This window comes from Sprattus sprattus (assembly GCF_963457725.1).
Source record: "Sprattus sprattus genome assembly, chromosome: 1".
Classification (NCBI taxonomy): domain Eukaryota; kingdom Metazoa; phylum Chordata; class Actinopteri; order Clupeiformes; family Clupeidae; genus Sprattus; species Sprattus sprattus.
In genome coordinates this window covers 73882106-73897105 of record NC_137920.1, presented here as the reverse complement: position 1 = coordinate 73897105, position 15000 = coordinate 73882106, and the positions used below count along the sequence as shown (strand labels likewise).

At 49.7% G+C, this 15000-nt stretch overlaps 1 protein-coding gene across 1 annotated transcript in view; it reads right to left on the bottom strand.

The window, feature by feature from the left end:
• Nucleotides 1-15000, bottom strand: part of robo3 (roundabout, axon guidance receptor, homolog 3) — a gene marked incomplete at its 5' end in the record, with an annotated part of 150312 nt that overhangs the window by 5239 nt on the left and 130073 nt on the right. The window contains 11 exons of the mRNA XM_080846705.1: nt 510-767; nt 3401-3506; nt 3903-4184; nt 4897-5036; nt 5384-5423; nt 6289-6510; nt 7031-7208; nt 8486-8610; nt 9345-9561; nt 10946-11067; nt 11577-11743. Coding sequence (XP_080702831.1) covers nt 510-767; nt 3401-3506; nt 3903-4184; nt 4897-5036; nt 5384-5423; nt 6289-6510; nt 7031-7208; nt 8486-8610; nt 9345-9561; nt 10946-11067; nt 11577-11743 — 1857 coding nt within the window. The remainder of the gene's footprint in view (nt 1-509; nt 768-3400; nt 3507-3902; nt 4185-4896; nt 5037-5383; nt 5424-6288; nt 6511-7030; nt 7209-8485; nt 8611-9344; nt 9562-10945; nt 11068-11576; nt 11744-15000) is intronic.

Here is a 15000-nt window from a genome sequence, read left to right as displayed (position 1 = left end):
CTACATGAGCCCTTTAGAAATAAAGTCTAAATCTACTCTGGCCTGGAGCAAAGCCACGTCAACTTGGAGACGAGTAAAACCAGCAGGGCAACGCACTCACTAGTCTGTGACAGCCAACTTCACCGCCACACAAAGACGACTTTAATTAGAACACACCAGAACACTCATACATCTACTATCTATTAAAACAAAACGCAATGCGAGTCGCAATAATATTACCTCGAGCATCTTCATAAATATGCCTTCAAAACATCTGCAGTTGCAGTTAAAACTAAATTCAATAAAAAGTTGCAATAATATCACCTCCAGCTTATTCGGAAAATATGGCTCAAAGGTATCTGCAACTAAAACAAAACTCAAGCAATAATGTAGTTCTCGAGAACTCTTACGACCTTACTTATCAAACTTCCTTGAGGAAGGTTCTAGTAAAACTAATTTCGACTTTCGATTTGTCTTTAACCGTGTCCTCTAAGGATACCCTGCCCCCCCGTGACTCTCCGTGACCGTACCGTGTCTGGGGGGGTGCGTCCAGGTGGTGCAGACGAGGGATGTCGTGCCCCAGCCGGCCCTCATCGCGGGGGGAGGGGGTGAGCGTGGCTGTGGACTGGTGGCTGTAGGAGGTGGTGGGGGACGAGGCGCCCGTCCGCAGGGGTGGGCAGGGGCCGGGGCCGTGCCCGTGGCTGCCCTCCTCCGTGCCGTCCATGAGGTAGGTGCGCTCGGGCAACGGCGGACACCACTCCTCCTCCTCCTCCTCCTCCTCGTCGGAACTGGAAGAAACGAGAAAGACAAACAAAAAAAAACATTTGGTCACACAACATTAAACAACACTAACATTAAACTCTGCATTTAAATTGAATCATTTTTCATGTGCGAAGGTGTAACTAAAAAAAAAAAAAAAAACGCTTCGTCCTCCATTCCTATGGTCACTCGTGAGTGGAAACAGAAACACTTCGCTCGCTTAGTCTTCACGCTTCATTTTCTCCCTTTTACATTTGTTCCCCTCCGATTGATCTTGAATCGTGGAGTCTGATGTTTGGCGGAATACTGCAGGGGGAAAAAGTTTGCAGCGCAGCCAGCACAACTCAAATTTGTGTGACACGTTTACGAGGCGTAGCCGAGCGCACTGTGTGTCCCCGGCTCACACTAAATAAGTAGATCAATCACGGGGAGCACAGGGGCCGATGATTCGGCCTCGAACTAATAAAGCTGATGGCGTCGGCTTGGTGGCATATCGATTCCCCGCCGTGCTGTAGTCAGATTGCACAGCGTGCCCTCCAGGCTCAAGCGTCTGTGGTTTGGAGGTCTGCCCACATATAAGCGCGTCAATTATGGGAGCACAAGGTTCAGGAATGATATTCGGTTCAATTTTTGTTCTCTCCTTCAACAATAACAAAAAGAAGTTCTCCAGCAGACATTCCACTGAAGTGTATTTAATTCAATTTAATACAATCGGACACTTGATACACTGTTAGTTTCTGTATGATTTCTACCAGCGATAAGTGAAGAAAGTAGATACACAGACACACGGAGGCCAAGGCGTAATATAATGGTTTGAACCGAGAGGCTCAGAGAAGGTCAACTGTGTTATCCCGGGTTCATCGGAGAATCTGAGAGCCGTGCTGTAGGCTAGTTGGAAGAGGTGCAGTGTGGGACAGGCGGGGAGAATAATGACTTGGTTTCTGCTCCGAGCAGGAAACTCGAGAAGGGCCCATACCTGACATGGGGCTAATGTTATTATGCTGTGGGAGCTCCAGTGTGTGTGTGTGTGTGTGTGTGTGTGTGTGTGTGTGTGTGTGTGTGTGTAAGAGAGTGAAATGCTGTGTGTGTGTGTGTGTGTGTGTGTGTGGTGTGTGTGTATGTGTGTGTGTCTCACTTGCTTGGGGTCCAGCTTTATGGCAGTAGTTTAATCTGTGTTGTCAGGCCTGGTTGGCGGCACCAACCACAGACCCCAGCTCCACTTAAACCCCCTCAAGCCAGGCACTCAGGTGGAATGGCAGCACTGAACACTCTACCTTACCCAGTACACACACACACGCGCAAAACACACACACACACACACACACACACACACACACACACACACACACACACACACACACACACACACAGACACACACCAAAACGCACTCGTACACATGCACACACATGCATGCTCACCACACCCTCATATACACCCGAACTCACAGTACACACACACACACGCACAAACACACACACACACACACACACAAGCACACCATACACATGCACACCACACCCACATCTACACCCGAACTCACAGTACACACAGACACAAACACACACATACACAGTTACCCCTTTCTGCATACAAATGCAAACACACACACACACACCTACACACTCACACAAAAACACTGGTCACTGTATGTAACCACTGGGGCCAGTCAAGTGGTGTTTTCTGTGCCGGTCTAGATACCACATCAGTAATATGAGACTGAAAGAGGAGTACAGAGGACCAGTCACAGCGCTACTGGGGCTTCAGACAGCACTATGGAGCTGTCCAGACACCGCGGCTACACATGGCTAACTTTGTTAGCCTCCGCAGGACCCCATTAGAGGAGAGTGACAGGCAGCCGAGAGGCAGGGAGGCAGAGAGGGCTGCAGGAACTAACAGAGGAACTAAATGTCCTGCCCACCCGGCAGGGAGAACTGCAGGAAGTAGGGAGAAATAGGCACAGAGAGAGAGAAAGAGAGAGAGAGAAAGAAAGGAGAGGGAGAGGAGTGAGAGAGAGAGGAGTGAGAAAGAAGAGAGGAGAGAGATGAGTGAGAGAGAGGAGAGAGGGAGGAGTGAAAGAGGGGAGAGAGAGGAGAGGAGAGAGAGGAGTGAGAGAGAGAGGAGAGAGAGAGAGAGGAGAGGAGAGAGGATAGGAGAGAGAGTGAAGAGAGAGAGAGAGGGAGGAGAGGATGAAAGGAGGAAGAGAGGTCTGGTACTGAGAACCGCCAGAACTAAAGCAGAGACAAAAAAAGCCCGAAGACTGTCTGTGTGGTAGACAGCTGCTGGAGCTAAAGCGAGACAAGGGGCCGACAGACTTGCTGATAGGTACAAGAGGGCTGCCTGGACTAGAGTGGGGGTGGGCCCTCGGACTGGCTGTGTGTAGACAGAGCTAACGGAACCAAAGCAGAGGGAAAGCCCTTAGCCAGACTGTCTGGAGAGGAGAGCTTCAGGAACCAAAGGAAAGACATAGGCCCTGGAACTGTCTGCCTGACAAAGAGACCTCCAGAGGGACTAAAAGCCTAACAGGACACTGGGACTGTGCTATCTGGTGGCGAGACCGTGCCCGTCCTGTCTTTAGTGGTCCGAGCAGGTTCCTACCCTAGGACTTCGATGTCGTGGTCGTGGTCGGGATCCAGCTCGTCGGCGTACTGCTCGTCGGCGTACGGCTCCGTCTCCCCCGAGGAGGGCGGCGGCGGGGGCAGAGGCTCCATCCAGGTCAGAGAGGGCGTCTTCACCGCCTTACCCATCGACTTCTGCTTGCTGTGTTTGGCTGCTGTGACAATAACAACAAAGAAAATTAATGTTTCTGTTCTCAAAGTCAAAGTCAAAGTGTGTTTATCATTGCATGTACCAAATTGCTTCAGCACAGCAAAATTCTTACGACTTGGCGACCATCATCATCTACGCAGTAGACGTCATACATATAACATATACCAGAAAAACATAAAACTCTATAACACTATGACAATAAAACATATAACATGTAACATTACCATACAACAGTTTAGAGAACAACATATAGCTCTGTAACACTATAACACTATGACACTATGACACTATGACACTATGACACTATGACACTATTCTGTTTCTGAGACGAGAACAACAAAGAAGAGCAGTAGTGACATGAGCGCATGTGTGTGTGTGTTTGTGTGTGTGTGAGTACCGTTGTCTGTCTTGGAGCGGTCAGGCTGGGCATACTGGGCCCCTGAGGTACTCGGATGTGGCATCCAGTGGGCGGCGGGGGCATCCTGCTCGGGGCTGGCAGTGCCCTGTGCGGAGAAGGGCATGATGGGGGTGCTGGCGTAGGGCGTGGCGTGCTGGGAGTAGGGCGCGGAGAAGCTGCGCAGGTCCTCGGCGGTGGGGTCGATGGTGCTGTAGATGGGGCCCTCGTTGGAGCCCGTGCTGTACTTCTCCGTCTGGTTCAGGTAGTTGGAGATGCCCACCTCTGAAGAAGCAAGACATTTTACATACAGGACATTCGTTACAGAGACAGACAGTCAAATCTGTGTCTATCCATTCATCCATTGACCCACCCAGCCATCCATCCATCCACCCATCCACCCATCCATCATCCATCCCTCCATGCATTCATTCATTCATTAATCCATCCATCCATCCATCCATCCATCCATCAATTCATCAATCCACCCATCCATCCACCCATCCATCCATCCATCCATCCATCCTTCCACCCATCCATCCATCCATCCATCCACCCATCCATCCATCCATTCATCCATCCATCCATCCATCCCTTCATCCATCCATCCACCCATCCATCCATCCACCCACCCATCCAACATCCCTCCATGCATTCATTCATCCATCCATCCATCTACCCATCCGTCCATCCATCCATCCATCCATCCACCCATCCATCCATCCATCCATCCACCCATCCATCCATCCATCCATCCACCCATCCATCCATCCATCCATCCATCCATCCATCCAGCATCTCTCCAGCCAATATGCCGCTCAATCCATATTTCCATCAGCACACATCTATGTACATGACATAGATTCATCTATCTATGCATTCACACATATACACATACACTCTGGACACTGTAACTAGTAACCAAATAGCACATCTTGCTCTTTAAGATGACTTAAAACATCAGGATCGGTCTCTCTCTTTGGTAATGGCGCCTCACCATTGTAGTATCTTTCTGCTGAGTCATGTTTGGCCGTGCAGCAGTTGACGGAGTCCTTGCCACTGTGCATGAGGTTGGAGGTGGGCCACGAGTCGGCCAGCCAGGGGTAGTTCCCCATGCCTCCCCCCAGAACGCCAGGCCTGGACACATTTACATTACATTGAGTCATTTAGCAGACGCTTTCATCCAAAAGCGACTTAAAAGGATGAATATATACACTGCAAAATGCCCCTCTAGATTTAAGACAAATAATCAATTAGGGGTTCAGTGTCTTGCTCAAGGACACTTCGACAGGGAATCGAACTAGCGACCTTCTAGATTACTAAACTACTTCTCTACCTCCTGTACCACTGTCGCCCCGTCGGACACAGGGGCAGAGCACACATCAGGGTGGATTGTCTCTGTCATATCATTCACACTGTCTCCTAACGATGCCTTAAGGTGGGGAAGGACTGGTTAGTAGTGCCGTATTAAGGGTGGGTCTTACCTTCCATTAACTCCCGAACCCTCTCCATGGGGAAAGCCAACTGCAGGACAGATAAAGTGAGATTTAAGCCAACATTAAGAGCATAAAAATGTACAAAACCAGAGTTTTTCTTTATAACATTTAAACTATATATGGTTCAGTATGAATACTATAGAGAAAGGGGTAGTTTATTAGGTTAATATAGTTTACTTTATTATTAAACGACTTTAACAGTACTCTACAGTATAAAAAAGCGTATGCTATTTCAATAAATGAATGAAATGTGAACATAGTTAAGCCTCTACAACAGAGAGTGGTGCAGACAAAGACATGAAACAAAAACTACAAATACTTCTTCTTGCAAAAAAACATTTCATGTTTGACAAGCCAGCTCATGAGGCCACAGCTAGTTTCAGTTGTAAGATGGTGTTCCTATGACGATAAGGGACACAGTAGTGACATGACTTAAAGCTAGTTTGAGTTGTAAGATGGTGTTCCTATCACAGATAAGGAACACAGTAGGGACATGAGTTGCGTGTGTGTTTAGGCGTGGGGTGTAGGCGAAGGAGGTGACATGAGTAAACGTATACCTGCAGGGGTGCGGGTGAAGGAGTCTGTACTGACGTGAGTTAGCGTTAGCTTGCACCTGCAGGTGTGTGGGTGAAGGAGTCTGTACTGACGTGAGTTAGCGTTAGCTTGTACCTGCAGGGATGTGGGTGAAGGTGTCTGTACTGACGCGAGTTAGCGTTAGCTTGTACCTGCAGGGATGTGGGTGAAGGTGTCTGTACTGACGCGAGTTAGCGTAAGCTTGTACCTGCGGGGGTGTGGGTGAAGGTGTCTGTACTGACACGAGTTAGCGTTAGCTTGTACCTGCAGGGGTGTGGGTGAAGGAGTCTGTACTGACGTGAGTTAGCGTTAGCGTGTACCTGCGGGGGTGTAGGCGAAGGAGGCAGCGTAGTGGCTCAGCTCCTTCCTCTTCTTGCGGCGGCAGTAGATCCACACACTGAAGCCCATGAGGATTACCCAGCATGCTCCGCCGATGCCCGCGATGAACGCCGGCTGCTTCACCACGTCTGTGATCTGCTCTGCCAGGCTCACGTTCTCGTTCTCGGGCCCGCTGGGCACCACCGGCGGCTCCACCGGGTGTTCTGAGGAGAGAGGAAGGAGTTCTATTAATAAAACCCACTTAAGACCCGGAGACAGATGCTGATTTGATCTAAAGCGAAGCAAGCTCGCTCCGATCACAAAAAATAAACACAACAAAGCCGTGCACCTCCCCGCTGCTGAAACACAAGACCACCCAAGAACACCTAAACAACAACAAGCTCTCAAAAACATTCATATAATATGATCTGATTTTAGGGATTTTGAAAATCAAGGGAAGAGCAGAAGCCTTCATCGCGTAAATAAGATTCCGTAATGAGAGCTCTGCCGTTGTGCTGATCCTTTTTCTCTCTTTTTCCCCTGAATGTCTGTCAGCTTCAGCACCCCTGGCTAGGCTTGGGATCCGTCCTTCTCTACTACTACCTCCATAACATCTGATTAGTGACCGTTGGGAGCAGTAAACAAACAAACAAGCAAACAAACAAACAAACAATCACGGCTGTATGTTTATTCCATCTTTCACAGGACTCTCATCCTTTAAAAATCCCCGCTTTGGGCACTCACTGATGAATATGGGCACCACTTCACTGCGGGTACCCACGCCGGCGCTGGTGACGGCTGCCACCTCCACCTGGTACCAGACGCCGGGCAGCAGACCTTTCACCACCGTGGAGAGGACGCTCCCGTCCACCGTCTGGTTGATGTGGTACCGAGTCAGAGAGTCGTTGCCCAAGCACCAAATCTGTGGAGAACACAGCAGAGACTTAGAGATCCCATATCCTTTTATACTTATCTTTATCCTTATCTTCTCATTGCCACCACATATAGTAGTATCACATTTAGTCATTTAGCAGACGCTTTTGTCCAAAGCGACGTACAAGGGAGAGAACAATCAAGCTAAGAGCATTAAAAACCTGGTGTAACAATTATAAAACGTTTTTTTTTTTAACTCCATAATCGATTTAAAATCGAATCCATAATCGATAATCGATTTAAAATCGAATCGTTGACCTCTGAATCGATTTCGAATCGAATTGTGAGGTGCCAAGAGATTCCCACCCCTAATACATACACACATACAAACAATATACCAGAATTATAAAAAGAAGACACAAAAAGAGTATAAAGAAGAGAAAGACATCAGATACAATGTCCAGGTAAGGCTGTCTCACTCACTTCATAATCTCCTATATGTTTAGTGTGGGACTGTCTTGTCTATGCTTGGTCAGTGTAGAGAAAGAACAACATGTTAGGGACAATGTTCCCCGAAAGGCGCTTCGATACTGACACTTTCAAAGGCTTTTAAAGAAATGTTTTCATTTGTGGAATTATTGATTTGGTTGAGGGAAATTGCCTACCCCTGAGTGCTTTTGTTGATCTCGGAGACCCCTTCCTAGCACACAAAGCTCTCAATGGCCTGGCCCCGAAGCTAACTCAAGGGCTTAATAGTGTTGGCCAAGAACTAGCGCCTGCCAAGCACTCTATAGCGCACAAGCACAGCTCCTATTATTCACTGTTACTGTGTTTGTGTGTGTGTGTGTGTGTGTGTGTGTGTGTGTCTGTGTGTGTGTGTGTGTGTGTGTGTCTGTGTGTGTGTTACTGTTACTGTTGCTATTCCAAGAGAGTACATCAGGAGTCAGGGCCCCTTTGTTCCCGAGCCCAGAGAAAATGTGCTGCTTCTGAGAGTCCACTAACTGCTTCATTTGAGACCCTTTCACCATGTCAGGCCTGGAAGCCTTCCAGAGCCCATCTGCTTTGGGTGTGTGTGTGTGTGTGTGTGTGTGTGTGTGTGTGTGTGTGTGTGTGTGTGTGTGTGTGTGTGTGTGTGTGTGTGTGTGTGTTTGTGTGTGTGTGTGTGTGTGTGTGTGTGTGTGTGTTTATATGTGCACATGTGTGTGTGTGTGTGTGTGTGTGTGTGTGTGTGTGTGTGTGTGTGTGTGTGTGTGTGTGTGTGTGTGTGTGTGTGTGCACATCTGTGTGTGTGCATGTTTCGGGGGAAACGGGGATGAATTAATTTACCTTGTACTCCTGGATGAGTCCGTTGTGCGCGTCAGCAGGGGGAGGCTGCCAGGAAACGCTGATGCTGGAGCTGTTGCCAAGGTTAAGCGTCGACACGGTAACAGCTTGAGGAGGGGCGCTGGGCACTGGGCATGAGGAAGACTTATGTCAGCACGTGAAACGAATGCAAGCGTGATTTGAAGACAACACAAAGGATGACTCAGCTTTTCTGTAATTTTTTCCACAAAGAATGCAGTAAAGATAACAACAAGTGGCTTCAATTCTCAGAGATCATCAGGACGTGGCTGTTTTACTTCCTCTACACTACAGTCATGGAAAATACTGCTCTGGCTGGAAGATGTCCCTGTATTTTTTGCATGCTTGGTCACCTTACAAATAGATCCCATTTCAGAAGTTCAATAAGTGTGCTTTATAAAAACCAGCAGCACATAACAGTAATGGCCAACTGTTGAAATGCTTAGGTGTGACTCTACAAATGAGATTATACCAAGAAATCGGTGACCAAATGAAGTACATTTTAGCCCAAAAAAAGAGCAATAGTGTAAATGATCCCTTCTATACATTCACTGTAACCACTGTACCAATACTGTAACAAACCCCGACCTTTGAACTTAGTCCAGTCTCTCTAAAGGCCCTTGCATGCTTCTAAAGGGAGCATGAATTGCTAGGTGCTTACACGTTGCGTTGGGGGTGTTGCCAAGCAATTCACACCCAGAACAATAGGCTTGCGTAAAATGGCGCAAGTCTAGAAAAAGGGGCCGACTCACGCAAGACGTAAAAAGTCGCGCAAGGGGCTTGCGCGGCGTCTTGCGCTTACGCTTACGCCTCTGAGCATAAACCAAGCTTAAGTCTCTCTTACCCTCTTCCGGCGTGTGCACCACGACCACACGGCTGTCCATGCCCTGGAACTCGTTGAAGTAGGGCCGGACCTTGATCTCGTACTCCGTGCCCTTCAGCAGCTCCGTGAGGACGGCGCTGCGCTCCGGTGCCGCCTTCACGTCCTGCATCAGCCACGAGCCTCCGCTGGGCCGGTACAGGAGCCGGAAGCCCTGGATGTACTGGGACTGCCGGTCCACCTGAGAGAGAGAGAGAGAGGGAGAGAGAGAAGAGAAGAGAAAGAGAGAGAGAGAGAGAGAGAGAGAGAAGAGAGAGGGAGAGAGAGAGAAGAGAGAGAGAGAGAGAGAGAGAGGGAGAGAGAGAGAGAGAGAGGAGAGAGAGGAGAGAGAGAGAAGAGAGAGAGAGAGAGAGAGAGAGAGACAGAGAGAGAGGAGAGGAGAGAGAAGAGGGAGAGAGAGAGAGAGAGATAGAAGAGAAAGAGATAGGGAGGGAGAGAGAGAGAAGAGAGAGAGAGAGAGAGAGAGAGGAGAGGAGAGAGAGAGAGAGGAGAGAAAGAGATAGGGAGGGAGAGAGAGCGAGAGAGAAGAGAAAGAGAGAGAGATAGGGAGGGAGAGAGAACATAGGGAGGGAGAGAGAGAGAGGAGAGGAGAGAGACAAGAAAGAAGGAGAGAGAGAGAGAGATAGGGAGGGAGAGAGAGAGGAGAGAGAGGGAGAGAGGGAGAGAGAGAGGAAAGAGAGGGAGATAAGAGAGAAAGAGAGTAGAGTTTTAGTGTGTGAATCTCTACTGCAGGACCCACCAGTGGAATGATTTCAACAGAACCTTGGCAGAGATCCCACACTGATCCAGAGACAGATTCTCTATATCCACTGCACTTTCTCACAGCGGGTAACTGCTCTCACACATATCTGACACAGGAACTGCTTATCCGACGTACAGTCTGCTATCCAGGAATAGACCCTAATGGCACTTAGCACTTAGTAAGACATGTGACAGAAACTGTCTTACAGTAACTAGGACTAGTCTGTTGAAGACACTTTCCACGACTGAAGGGTGTGTGTGTGTGTGTGTCTGTGTGTGTGTCTGTGTCTTCATGTGTGTGTGTGTATAATTATATCTATATAAGCGCTGTTTCTGAGTGTGATGATGAAATGCTGGAGACTTGGCAGTAAGTGCTTTGACTAACGGTTGCGGCTACTGATTTAGAGAGCTGGTGTGTGTGAGAGTGAGTCATAAAGGATGGACCATCTGCCAGGCATCCAGCCGACGCACTAATGAGAGCTGTGACAGGGGGGCCGCTGTGACAGGGGCCGCCGCTGCTGATCAGGCTCGCGGCTCCAGGTCCGTCTACCACAACTGGTGTGTGAGTGTGTGTGTGAGTGTAGGTGTGTGTGTGTGTGTGTGTGTGTGTGTGTGTGTGTGTGTGTGTGTGTAGGTGTGTGTGTGTGTAGGTGTGTGGAATTTGACTCACCGTCCACCAGAGCTGGTGTGTGAGTGTGTGTGTGTGTGTGTGTGTGTGTGTGTGTGTGTGTGCGTGCGTGTGTGTGTGTGTGTGTGTGTGTGTGTGTGTGTGTGTGTGTGTGTGTGTGTGTGTGTGTAGGTGTGTGTGTTGGAGTTTGACTCACCGTCCACCATAGCTGGGCGCTGGAGGCGCTGAGGACCAGGGGATCCTGCAGGAGCACGGCCACCTCCCCCAGCTCCCGCTGCACCTGCCTGTGGTCCACGCCCTGGCCTGTGGGACTCAGGTCTGAGGAGGGGAGAGAGAGAGGGAGAGAGACGCAGAGAGGAGAGAGAGGGAGAGGCAGAGAGGAGAGAGAGAGCGAGTCGCAGAGAGGAGAGAGAGGGAGACGCAGAGAGGAGAGAGAGGGAGGCGCAGAGGAGAGAGAGGGAGAGAACAGAAGAGAGAATGGGGGAGGGGGAGTAGAGGAGGAGAACGATAGAGAGACAAAGACACATCATTTCTCTGCCATATTAACCTGTGCTATGCAATGCATGCAAGGCCAGACCTAACCCCTTTTTTCATACATAACATATATTTATAGCTTAACTTGTTTAAGTTAAGTTATTCCGAGCAAAACCAACAGCCTAATCACATACAAATGATAAAATCCTTTTCCATACATGCTTTTTTGAGATTACAGACTAAGACTGTGTTCTAGCCTGTGCCTCCTGCCAGGCTGTCCTGTGCCCCTCTAAGCTGTCCTGTGCCTCCTGTGAGGCTTTCCTGCGCCCCTCTAAGCGCCCTCAGGTACCCACCTTGCGTCCGCACGGGCTCAGAGATGGGGCTGGGGTCGCTGAGGCCGTAGGCGTTGACGGCGCGCACGATGAACAGGTAGACGGTGTTGGGGAAGAGGCCGCCCACCGTGTGCTTCTCCTGACGCACCAGGTCCGCCACCGTCTGCCAGGTGCTGCCCGCCGATTGGCTGAGAGACAGGAAGAACACTGATGAGCTGATGGAGGGAGGAGGAGGGGGAGGGGGCCCTCAGGGCGGCCATTACACACTCACACCTGTCTTACTTCACGTCACTACATTAATGACATCTACATCTGCTACATTAATTGAATCTAAATTCTATTTTAAATACATTGAATCTAATTTCTATTTTAAATACATTGAATCTAAATTCTATTTTAAATACATTGAATCTAAATTCTATTTTAAATACATTGAATCTAAATTCTATTTTAAATACATTAGATCTAATTTCTATTATAGATTTAAAATGTCTCCTGCTGCTTATGATGGGACAAATATGAAGGGCCAATGCAACCTCAATATACACTCTGCAGTACCATATGCACTCTCCAGACTCTATGACACACTGATGGGGTGTGAGGTCTTTACGGACATGCTCAGTGTTTGAAATAAGTGTTTTTATTGATTTGTTTATTTTGACTCAGGAAAAGGCAGAGAGGACAAACGTTTATCTGGATATGATTTCATCGGAGGTCGTGTACGAGAATAATAATCACCCCCGCATCTCTGTGAGGCCTTCTTTAGTTGGCCGAGGTTTACTGTCATCCTCGGTTAGCGCGGCTGTCATATGCTTGGTCTTAGCCTGTGTGTGTGTGTGTGTGTGTGTGTGTTTGTGTGTGTGTGTGCTTGGTCTTAGCCTCTTTTCCCTTCTTTTTCTTTCTTTCTTTCTCTCTCGCACTCTTTTTTTTTTGTTGTCATTTTTCCCTCCGGGTGGCGAAATTGTGCCTCAGACGAGTGACTTTACAGCCGACCTGCGCAATTAGGCTGCGGCCGCGAACGGCCTCATAAATACTCCTGTGCTGGGGCCCTTCCAGCTGCAGCCATAAATCCAAGGTCACTTTGTCCATCAGCTCGGCGCGCAACACTTCACCGCTGATGCACTCGCTCTCCCCGAACACTACCGCCAATGCATACAGATGGGGGGAAAAGAAAGTGCCTGTCGATGCGTCTGCCTCGCTCCCAACGCTTCCACCCTCCCTCCCCGCTCTTCCCCCAGCACAACCCCCCCCCCCACCCCCACACCCCCACCCTATACCCTAGAGCTCGACACAAAGAGAAAGTGCCAGAGTAAATCTACCCATTTTCATAACAAGGTGTTGAGAGCGAACTCTGGCCCACTACACACACACACACCCCTTACACACACACACACACCTCCTGCTCCTTACTTCTCAACTCCTCTCTCCTCCCCTTTTCCTCCCGTCCTCTCCTCTCCTCTACTCTACTCACCTCTTCTCCTCTCTCCACTTCCCCCCCTTTTCACCTGCTTCTCTCCTCTCCTCTCCCATCCTTTCCTCCTCTCCCTCCTTCTATCCTCTCCTCTCCCCACCTTTCCTCCTCCCCCTCCTTCTCTCTCCTCCTTTCCCCTCCTTTGCTCCTCTCCCTCCTTCTCTCCTCTCCTCTCCCCTCCTTTCCTCCTCCCCCTCCTTCTCTCTCCTCCTCTCCCCTCCTTTCCACCTCTCCCCTCTTTGCTCCTCTCCTCTCCCTCCTTCTCTCTCCTCCTCTCCTCCCCTCACCCTGCCTCTCTTCCCCTCCCAGAGGCAGTGGTTCCTGCGTGCCCCCTGGCCGTCCCAGACAAAGAGATGTCATTGTAAACACGCCATTCAGCCCCACAGCTCCTTTAGAAAGAATCAATTTCACCAACGTGTGCCACTGCTAACTGCTGCCCCGGAGGCACATCTGGTGTGTGTGTGTGTGTGTGTCTGTGTGTATGTGTGTGTGTGAATGTGTATGTGTGTGTGTGTGTGTGTGTGTGTGTGTGTTTGTGTGTGTGTGTGTGCTTGTATGTGTGTGTGTGTGTGTGTGTGTGTGTGTGTGTTTGTGTGTGTGTGTGTGTGTGTGTGTGTGTCTGTGTGTGTGTGTGTGTGTGTGTGTGTCTGTGTGTGTGTGTGTGTGTGTGTGTGTTTCTAATTGGGCCGGGCGGTTGCTTTGTGACCACACATGTGACGTGATCCTCTCTCCCCCTCACCTGCCCCCCCCTGGATCCCCGGCACGGTAATTACAGTCAGGCCAAATTTCACCAGGGGCTTCACGCTAGCCCCCAGTCCCCCCATGCCCGCCCGCGCGCCGCACCACACTCACACACCCCAGTCCCCCCATGCCCGCGCACCGCACCACACTCACACACCCCAGTCCCCCCATGCCCGCGCACCGCACCACACTCACACACCCCAGTCCCCCCATGCCCGCGCACCACTGCACCACACTCACAGCCCCCAGTTCCTCCACACCCGTGCACCACTGCACCACACTCAAATTCATTACCATCGTATATCTTTGGGAACCAGCCTCTACTGTGGCGGTAGCGGTGCGGTGTGTGTGTGTGTGTGTGTGTGTGTGTGTGTGTGTGTGTGTGTGTGTGTGTGTGTGTGTGTGTGTGTCTGTGTGTGTGTGTGTGTGTGTGTGTGTGTGTGTGTGTGTGTGTGTGTGTGTGTGTGTGTGTGTGTATGCGCGTGCGTGCCTAGCCTCTAAACGAGGGCAGCTCTCGTGTGAGCGCTCCTCCTCTGCGCAGGTTAGAGAGGGGCCCTGCAGCAGTGCGCCTCCTTATTAGAATGTGAATGAGGTCGGGGACGGGGTGACCCCGGGGCCCCGGGAGCTGGCTGTCTGTCACAGAGCAGCGCAGCGCCGGGCAGGGGGGACATCACGTCATGTCACGTCGCATCACGTCTCCAGTGGCCGACACTTTATTAATTAATCCAGAATGAGAGACGGCAGCCTGCAGCACTCTCTGACAGGGACAAATGCTCCACAACTAAGGAAGTAGATAACAACTGGAAGAGGGTAGTGTTTTCCTGGTAATAGTAATAATAATAATAATGATAAAAATAACAACAACAATTAACTTATTAAATGATTTACATTTCTTCACTTAGCTGGCACGTTCTTTCATTACAGATGGAGTTCATATTTAGATTTTTTTTATCTAGGTGCTCACTCCTGAGGTGTGTGCTCCCTGGAAACTGTTCCCTTGGCAACGCTAATAACAGCTGGAATGGGCTGCACTGGTGGTTCAGCTGCAGAAACACTAATAACATCTGGAATGGGCTGCAATGGTGGTTCCCTTGGCAACACTAATAACATCTGGAATGGGCTGCAATGGTGGTTCAGCTGCAGCAACACGAATAACAGCTGGAATGGGCTGCAATGGTGGTTCCCGTGGCAACACTAATAACAGCTGGAATGGGCTGCACTGGTGGTTCCCGT